Raw genomic sequence first — 10,424 nt, 5'->3', positions numbered from 1 at the left:
TTTAGGCCATGACCATACATTTTATTACAAATTTCAATGGCACAGAGACAGATACATCATACATGCATACACACACACACACACACACACACACACACACACACACACACACACACATGTGGGGCAGATATGTCATTTCCGTGACACGCCAACCTCTTATATTATAAACGTTTATCCCAAAAGCATATTAAATATGGTTCAGAATATCATTGTTACAAATTGAGTGGGCCTATTAAATGAGGGGTACTTAAAGGTGACATGCATATACATACATATATGTATATATATATATATATATATATATCATATTTGTGATCCAATACTCATATAGATGTGTTTTTACATTTTACAAAATAACAAAGACAAAACTGGCCAAGACATTGAATTTGAATGGTACGTGTTTGAAGGAAATAAATTTATAAGCTAGAAAAGTGCAGAACATGAAAAGCTTATAGTTTTTGAATGCAGAACATGAAAAGCTTATAATTTTTGAAGTTTACTTAAAGGAGACATGCATATGCACATAGATATATATATATATATATATATAAGTATATATCATATTTGTGATCTAATACTCATATAGAGATGTTTTTGATTTTACAAAAAAAAAACAAAGAAAAAACTAGCAAAGACATTGAATTTGAATGGTATGTGTATGAAGGAAATAAATTTATAAGCTAGAAAAGTGCAGAACATGAAAAGCTTATAGTTTTTGAATGCAGAACGTGAAAAGCTTACAGTTTTTGAAGTTTATTCTCGAACATATTTATTATGGTTCATACAAATTTGAATGAGCTTGATAAATGTGGCGGGGGTACTGAGTTATTTGTCACCAATAAAATTCTTGTTTTACGAGACCATAAAAGATAAAAAACTAGTGGAGAACATCAAATTGAATTTTTTTTGGTAAATACATCAAATTGAATTTGAATGCTACGTGTTGGAATGAAACATTATTAGTCATTTTTGAGGAAGGTAGACAATGCATTAACGTTGCACAATATGTATTGTCCCTAGGTAGGTTAAAAAACAACGTCATCATGAAATATGTCAACTTGGGACTTTTATTAAGTGTTTTAAATTTGTCAAAGTTTTGATAGCTACATCAAATATATAATATATCCCTGAATTTGAGGATTTTTCTTCTTCTTCTTCTTTTTTTTTTTTTTTTTTTTTTTTTTAAAAAAAAGAAAAAATTGGCTAATAATGTAAGAAAAGCATATGTAGTAGATTATTTCCTTTCTCTTTTATTGATTTTGTTATGTACAAAGATGATAATTCAAGCAAAGGTATATAATTTTTTTTTTATTTTAAAAAGAAACACTGATATTGAACCAATTTGATAATGCTTTCTTTCTCAGTCAATGATCGAAAAATTTGAATCCCCACTTCAAGATAAAAAAGAAGACTACATTGAGGCATGCAAGTCACAAATTATTGACCTTTGTAGCTTTATGAGCAATTGTTTCTTTTTATTTATTAGGAAAAAAAGAAGAAGGGTAAAATGAGAAATTCCAAAAATTGAAATTTGAAAATAAAGGGGTCCACTCTTTCAAAGTAAACTTTGTATATAGGTGAAGGGTTATCAGACGGGTAGCTGGAAACATGATTGATAGTATTTAATTTGTTTCTCTAACATATGGATTATCAATTCCACACAAGATATAGGTAGATAGCTCATATGACTTGTTATTTTCATGGCTCACTACCAGTATACATTTTTGGTGGTATACGTGCATAAAAAAATACTCAACCACAAGATTTTTTTTTTTTTGTTTGTTTTTCCAAATGACCTACAGTTTGAGAGAGAGAGAGAGAGAGAGAGAGAGAGAGAGAGAGAGAGAGAGAGAGAGAGAGGAGTAAATTTCTTACTCCGGGAGTACCATAGTATATTTTGAAAGAGAGAGAGAGAGTTATAATAATAAATAATAATAATAATAATATTATTATTATTATTTTAAATATAATTTTGGTTGACAGACAAAAGCTGCTATCAAGGAGGTTCATGTTTTTGGTGGTAGGATGTTGTGCAGGACTTCAGATTCAGAGGGAGGCCTAGTTGGAGTATGCAAGTTGTATACACAAGTAGTAGTGCATACTCAAAACCCATTTTCAGCCACAGATACCCAAAATTTGTCTCAAAGTTTTTTCTGTTTCCTACTCAATTTAGTACAAACTTACACATACCTAAAGATTTTTAAGTCTTAATTATTCAGAACAATCTTTTTCTGAGTTGTATAAATCAACATTATTAAAACCACATTTCCCAGCTAATTATTCTTTTATTGACAAAGATCAGCAGATCATGAATCTAAAAGACCCCTGGTCCACCTCACCACTTCCTTCATCATTCCTTTTTTTTTTTTATTTTATTTTTATAATTATGAGATATGAAGATTTAAATTCTGGATTATTGTTTGATGAAACAGTGGTTTTCCTACTTGATGAGCCCAGTTTCATCTTCGTTACATGTGCATGCCAATCTAATTTGTCACATGTGCATGCCAATCTAAGTTAAACCTAAAAGAAACAAAAAATTATGATGAAATTTGACATTCAATTTTTTGCCTGCGTACTGAAAAACTTGTTTTCTAAATTTTAAAATAAAAATTTGATCCTTTTTAGAATGGCCAACATTTGTGTTTCTAAAACCCAAAAAGCTTTTTTTTTTCTTGGTCTCTGACTTACCTCTGATTTTAATAATTTTCTTATAAATTATTGATAACAAATTTTGCAGGTCATCCTTACATGCTTACAGATAAGGGTACTACTGGAAACCATGAATACGACCTTGATTATGAACACTTTGCCCTATTTTTATTTTTATTTTTCATATAGATATACTTTATGCGTCTGCTAGGTTTTAAATATGATGTACCCTATTCATAAAGACTTTTTAGGTGTTTAACAGCCTAATATTGTTGTTTAATTAGTTCTAATTTCATGGACAAATCTTTGTTTCTTTTTGGCATTGATGCAATGCACACTTTTTTTGTTCTTTTCCTTTCATTTTTTCCTTATAGTTTTGTCCTTTTGTTTTTCCAATCAAAAAGAACATTCCAACATCAAAGAGTGTGCATACAAACACAAACGTGGCCTAACTTTTTTCTTTTTTTTTTTTTGGCCGAAGGTTTTGGGTTGGTGTGCTGCATTTAATTCAATGATTTTTGTGATGATTCATTAGTACTAATTATATAATGCAGTACTGCATTACTATATATATTTTGAATCTTTATATTAAAACTGATTTTATTTAAAACACAAAAGGATTAAAATTATTAATGGTAAAATCCCTAATGTATTTTAGTTTTGGTTTCCTTTTTTTTTCTTTTTTTTTAATGCTAATTAAAGACTTTTCCATTGCTACATTTTGTTATGTAAAGCTAGGAATATCTGGATGATTAGTTTCCTCTTGAAAATGTGTGAAAACAATTATTAAAACAAAGTTACAAAGTAATAACTACTTTCACAAATTCCATGGATAAATTTTACTAAAAATGAGAAAACCACAAGTTTGGTGTTGAGGGAAATAAAGCATTTAACACCTTACCAGCAGACATGCTAAGATCAACGGAAATAATAAATTGGTCTTCCTGATCTCCCTTGCAACAGTACTACTGCTTCTCCTTCTCTCTCTCTTTTTTTTTTTTGGTTTTTGGTAAAATTTCAACAGTACTTTGTTTTTTTGGTGAATCAAATTTCAGCAGTACTTTCAATAAAGGTACCATCCTGTATCTATATATAAGACAAGTTCACACTATACCTGGGAATAGAATCCTATGTATATCAATTTGGACAATACAACAAAATCCAATTTATTATTTTGCTTAACATTTATATTATAAACTTGTTGAATATTATCACCCCCCAAAAAAAAAAAAAGTTGTTTAATATTATTGCCTGGGAAGCTAAGAAAAAGAAACCACTATATATGAAAATGTGGTTAGTTAAAAATATTATATCTATAAACAAATAGGTCTAAAATTGACTACTGAACTACTTCCCAAATAGAGGAAACCAAATATTCAGCTCATTTTATAAAAGCATAGAAAAATAGCGTTTCAATTAATTAAGTTTCTAATTAACAGTTTAAGAAGCATTACTTTACGTATACTTTATAATCCCATAATATGCATGGATATCTATTTCATTGGTTTAAGATTTTACAAACTGTTTTCTATTGTTAATAATGTGATTTGTAAAGCATACATGCCATTTGATAATTTTGAATCTTTGAATATTACAAAATCAAGAATAATACTTTCCTATGCGAATTTCACTCAAACAAGCTATAGGTTTTATACATAATTGTTTTTTTTTTTTTTTCCAAATATTTGTAACAAACTAATATTTATTGTGTTTTACCAAATGCATGCATTTTCAGTTTTTATAATCTAATAAATGCAATTTATTTATTTATTTTTTTCTATAGTAAGTTTCCTGTCTTGCATGTTAAAGCAACAATTTTTTATTTTTTTTTTTGGTTTTTTTGCTAGAAGGATTTAATAAAACATGTGGTAGAAAAAGAAGAGAGCAATAAACTAAGTAGCTCTTACTCAGATAAAAAAATTTCAGTACATCTCACAACTGCAGTACGACTACCTCAGCAGACTGATCAGCAATCTCAATCCATTTCCAGTGAATTGGATTGGACAAGAATATATAAAATTCTTATCTGTAACAATCTATAATCCACAACTCCAACAGTGCACTACCAAACCCAAGTTTTGTTCCTAAGCTACATATCATAATATATATATATATATATATATATATTGCAGAAACCAAATGTTATTTTACACACTAATTAAGAAAAACACAAAAAATAAAAAAAGACCAATTAAAGACAAATAGAAAAGACAATGTAAAGACAGTGGTGGTTTTCAGAGCTAATAATAATAATAATAATAATAAATGACTCCCGATAAAGATGTTAGGAAATAGAGAACATACTAAAAAGAGGATGTGATTTGAGAGAAAGAGAAAGAGATTTTGGTTTTATTATTACTATTATTATTTTTAAGCAGAAGTGGGATTTTTCTTTGCTAGATTGTGCTTGTTGTTGTGCATCCAAACCTTTAAAACTCTCCTCTTGACACCAATCTCTTGGCAGAACTGTTGCACCACAGACTCTTCTTGTTTCTGAATCTTCCACCCAACTTTCTCAGCAAAGTTGAGCATTTTCTCCTTCTGTTCTTGAGTAAACTTTGTCCTGAACCTTTTCTTCACCATATGTGGACCTCTGGTACTTACTGCCCCACCAACAACACCAATACCACCACCACCACCAACACCACCATCTTCTTGCTCATCAGATTCCGAAGGGAGGGACCCCATGTTGTAAGACATTATCATATGGTGAGGTGGTGGTGCTCTTGAAGGTATAAAAGTCCCTGTCGCTGTAGGGTAACCCAATGCCTCAGGGGGTAGCATATTCTTATGGTGCCCCAAAATGAATTTCCTACCAATCCTGTTTATATGTGGTGAAGAAGAATGGTGGCAATCACATGGGTTGGGCTCACCTTCAATCTCTTTTCTATGGAAGTTCCTGTGACAATTACAAGCTGAGCAATTGAGTGCTTCAATGGTGCCTTCCTCTCCACTTGGCATGAACTCACCACACCCATCTGTGGCATTCCCTCCCATAGCTGCTGCATGGTTTTTGAGGCATTCTTTGTACCTAACAACTTTCTTGTATGGTGTTGGGTGGTCATCTAGGCTTGTGGTGGGCATGGATGAGCCATTGGAGGGGACTATTTGAGGTGGTGCTGAAGAGGGAATGATGTGGTTGTGGGGTGATGGGTCATGATGAATCAAATGCCCATGACCATGACCACCACCACCACCACCACCACCACCAAATGCACTGTTTATTGGGATTGGGATTTCTCCTTCTTGACTTGAAAGTTCCATATCCTCCTCCTCCTTTCTTCTTCTTCTTCTCTCTCTCTTTATTTTATATTATGACTTTTGTTTCTTTGTTTGGAAACCAAAAGAGAAGCAAAAAAACAAAGATAGGAGATGGAGAGAGGAGTTTTTGAGGCCTAAATGATTAAAATTCAAAAGTGGTTTTTTTTTTTTTGGCCCTTTTGCTTCCAATATAAAATCCTAGGAGATCTCTCTACAACTTTTTATAGGAAGCAAAAATATTAGAAACACAGTGGGGTTCTGAACTAGGAAAAAAAAAAAAAAAAAAAAAACCCTCAAGTTTCTTGCGTATGTACCCAACAAAGAAGAAATTCAAGAAATCACAAGCAAAGCTATATATATATATATATAACTGTCAAATTAAGCTGCTGATTGAATAAAAAGGGAGAAACAAGTATTGAAAGAGGGAAGAAAAAGGAAGAGAGGGAGAGAATTTAAACTGGCATGAGAGTGGGGGGTCTTGATGGGCCAAGGGGGCTGTGCTGAAAAGGGGGGTTTTCAGCCACCTACACTTTGAATATCCATATCGTTTTCTCTTAATTGGGGGTCAACTTAGAAAGAAAAAGAAAGATGAAGCAGACACTGCAGCAAGGAATTAGCCATGGGAACAAACCAATTAAAGCAAACAAACTGCTTTCTCTATCTATGCTTTATATATGCATATATATCTTTCTCTTTGTGATTGATAGGGAGATGAGGATAGAGGGAAAGAGAGCGGAAGATAAAATGGGGGATTCAGTCAAAACACTCAGACCCTAGACTACTCTAAGGAAGAAAATGATGGATTGGAAAGAAAGAGGGGTTAGTACTGGGTGGTGGTAAAACCCCTTGTTTGTTTCTCTTTTCCCACACGTAGAAACGGAAAAACTAGAAATGAAAGACCAATTTCCACACAGCCAAAAAAGATAAGGTTTGCAAAGAGAAAAGACAGAGATATAGTTATGGCTAAATGGGTAATAGAGATAGATTGATCATGATCATGATTCATGAACAGGGAAGGAAAAGGAAAAAAATCTTAAAAAAAAAAAAAAAAAAAGCAAACAGATTAACCTGCTAGAGCAAGAAGAACAAGAAGAAAGAAAGAGAGAGAGGAAGAGTTATGGAGGTGGGTTTTTGCTAGTGAAGCGCTAAACAAAGAGAGCTTATAGAAATAGTGAGAGGAGGCCAAAAAGGAAAGAGGAAGAGAGAGAGAGAGAGAGAGAGAGAAGAAAAGCAGATTTTTTTACAGACAAAGAGGAATCCACAGTGAGTTTTATGAAAAAGAAGGAGAAGATTAAAAACTAAATAAAATAAATAAATAAATAAAAGAGAAGGTTGTGGGGTGTTTGCTTTGCTTGCACTATCAGGCATCAAGTTTACGCCATTTACTCAGCAGTGTGTGTCAGAGAGAGTGGAGAGGACAAACAAAGACAGACACGCACAGCAGAGAGAAAAAAAGAAATTAAGAGAGAGAGAGAGAGAGAGAGAGAGAGAATATAAGCCAAAAACTTAATTATAAAAAGTATTGTTCTCTTTTAAGAAATTTGCATAAAAATCTTCTCTCTACTACTCTTACTATATTCTAGCACTAAAATGCATGTGGATGGACGTTTTTACCCCCCTTCACTAGGTCACTTGCATAACCAATATCATATATACTTAATATATATTTCTAGCTTACAAAAATTTGTCGGTTATATGTGTTTGATTTTTCTTTTATTATTAGATGAAAATTAGAAATCTTAACTTTTTTGGGAGGAAACAGTGATTTTGCCTCTTAGATGGTTTCCATTTTTATTATTATTATTATTTTTTGAACATTTAGAATATGAGATTTCAATTTGAGGAAATAATGAATTTACTATTAGACCATTTCTGTGGAAAATTTAGTTGTTGAATGATGGGGTTGAATTCCAATGGCTAAAAACTTGATATTTCTAGTGCACAACATATTCCATATATGTTTGGTATTGGATGAACAGGGATTATATCTTTATAGACCTTTCAAATTTATAATTTGATGATGAAAGTATTTTTCTACATATGACATGCATATGCTTCAAGACAACATTTTAAATTTCAAACATGAAACTCAAATTATGGTAGGATGTAATGCGTAGGAGCAGGTATAATTCACTGACAGACATCGCTGAAGGTAGTAATTAGATCAATCCCGAAAGCCAACCTGTTTTTTTTGTTGGTTTGTAACCTGCATTGACTACTTTCAGAAGTTCTTTTTCTTTTTCTTTTTTTTTTTTGGTATTTTATTTAATTTTTTGAATTACATGATGCATTATGAAGTTGCAGAAACATATGGCTAAAACCTACCCCTTACATACATAGTCTCTGATGAAGTTGCAGCAGTATGTCATTCTAATCATGTGAAATGATTCATATATCATCAAAGCTAGTAAAAAAATTCAACAGGAAAAAAAAATATTATAAATAATTTGTAATTCTGTCATTCTTTAGTGATCGTTCAAGATTTATATATATCCAAAGAAGAACACTGTCAGAGCTACATGAATTTGTTAATTTGTAGCAATAAATTAGTAGTATATTAAAATAAATAAATCATAGAAAATAAATCCAATAACATTCTACTATATTATTGGGTAAACAAAATTTGATAGCCTTACATTATTGTTTAATTAAAAAAAGAAAAAAAAAACCCACGTAATAACAAATGATTATTGCCAAATGCATTGATGAAGATGAAGGAATTAATGAAGTAGAAACTTACTATATTAGTCATATCTAAGTGATAATTTAGTAAGAAAATAATTAAAAATAGAGGTGGAGAGAAAAGAAAGCAATGTTAATTAAGAGAAGGGGGTGGTTGATCACGAGCGTGAAGGCCAAAAGAGTTTATCATAATAACTCATTTTTGCTAAGAATAGAAAGTTTAGTTAAGTGATGGCCAACCTTACTCCTCTGGGAAAGATAATAATAGATTTTTATTTTTTATTTTGCAGAAGAGACCCTTCAACTTTTGTGATATTGCATAAAAGCATGTCCTTTCCTCTAATGTATTCACACCACACTAGTGTTGTTTCATCAAACAAGGATTTGCTCAATGTGACAATGATGTCCCCTTGGAATTCCGAGGACAATGGCATTTCAATTCATTCAGATTTATCACATGAAAGCCTGGAGAGAGAGAGAGAGAGAGAGAGAGAGAGAGAGAGAGAGAGAGAGTGTAAAGGTGTGAGAATAGTTCAACCATGTAATCTTATAGTACTAGTTTATGCTTATAGTGACACACATGCATCTTCACCATAATAATTTATGATTAAATACTTATTACAAGTTTCATAATTAGTAATTAAGTACTATAACAATAAAGTAATGTTTATGTACTAATATGGTTAGGTTTGTTAATGAAATTTACAATTTAGAATAATCTGTGAATATTCATGTGATCCCTATGTCTACTGTTTTGCCTTCTGGGTCCACCAGTCTGATGTTTGATTAATTAGCTTGATTAACAATTTATATTGAAACATTTTTCTCCTAGGAATATAATACCTGCAAAAATTTACCTTCTGTAAACAAAAATGAACCCAAAAAAAAGAAAAAAAAAAGATTTTCTTTAAACCAGCGATGCTAGAAGTACTAAATTTTGTTAGATTATTTGGCAAACAATTTGCCATCTGAATCTGTAATTTTTTTTTTTTTGGCTTTTTCTGAAGAAATAATATCCAAAATGAAGTCTTTGAAATTGTGGGTTATCATATAAAAAGAATGTTGATAAAATTTACCATAAGTCTATGTTTTTTTTTTTTTTTATTGGAACAAAGATAAATCTACGTTTCTTTTTTTTTTTTTGGAAGAGAATCTATATTTGTTTCTGTATGGTTTTGTTATGCAAAGTCAAATTAAAGAAACGAAAATCTAAGGGAAAAAGAAAAAAAAAGCAAAAAAAAAAAAAAAAAAAAAACTTATTTGGTTCTTACTTTATTAAATAATTATCCAAATCACTTTATTCCTTTATTATCCTTGCCTTTATTCCACACTCTACACCACACTTAAAAGACTTTATCCTTCTTTAGTTTTCTTGTTTTTATGTTTGTTGTCTCTTCTTCTAGTAATTCTCTGACTACTACCTTTTTTTCCCTTTTGTTGCTTTTCTTTCTTCTTTTAAGGCTTCACATGGTTATTCTTTCCCATCTTTCTCTCTTTCTTCTACTTATAAAACAAAAGTTTTACCAAATATTTAATAATATATAAATTCATTGTACCATTCTGTACCATTGTCTATTTGTTAATTAGTTTGTGATTTTCAAATCAATTTTTGTTGACTTATTTTCTAATCCCAAGGATGCATTTTTTAATTTTTTTTGGGTAAATAATCCCAAGGATATATTGTAATCAACTTTTTAAACTCCTTCAATTACTATAAGTTTTCAAAGCTTTTTATATAAGAAATCAGATTGTTTCATGAAACCCATATGAATAATTGCTCTCTATCGAAAAAATACATAAATTTTAATTAACCTTTTTACTTAGAAATC

General features: G+C 30.9%; 1 protein-coding gene across 1 annotated transcript; it reads right to left on the bottom strand.

Annotated features, from left to right (window-relative positions):
* Positions 1–4,521: 4,521 nt before the first annotated feature.
* Positions 4,522–7,369, bottom strand: LOC107425323 (zinc-finger homeodomain protein 4). The gene has a single exon (XM_016035315.4). It carries the CDS (start codon positions 5,914–5,916, stop codon positions 5,023–5,025), a length of 894 nt encoding a protein of 297 aa, XP_015890801.3. The 5' UTR covers positions 5,917–7,369; the 3' UTR covers positions 4,522–5,022.
* Positions 7,370–10,424: the final 3,055 nt, after the last annotated feature.

The sequence above is a fragment of the Ziziphus jujuba genome, chromosome 7 (genome assembly GCF_031755915.1).
Source record: "Ziziphus jujuba cultivar Dongzao chromosome 7, ASM3175591v1".
NCBI lineage: Eukaryota > Viridiplantae > Streptophyta > Magnoliopsida > Rosales > Rhamnaceae > Ziziphus > Ziziphus jujuba.
Note: the sequence above shows the minus strand (reverse complement) of the source record. Positions and strands in the feature narration are given on the sequence as shown.

Coding starts and splice junctions, on each gene's coding strand:
- LOC107425323 (XM_016035315.4), bottom strand. CDS start 5,916: ATGGAACTTTCAAGTCAAGAAGGAGAAATCCCAATCCCAATAAACAGT.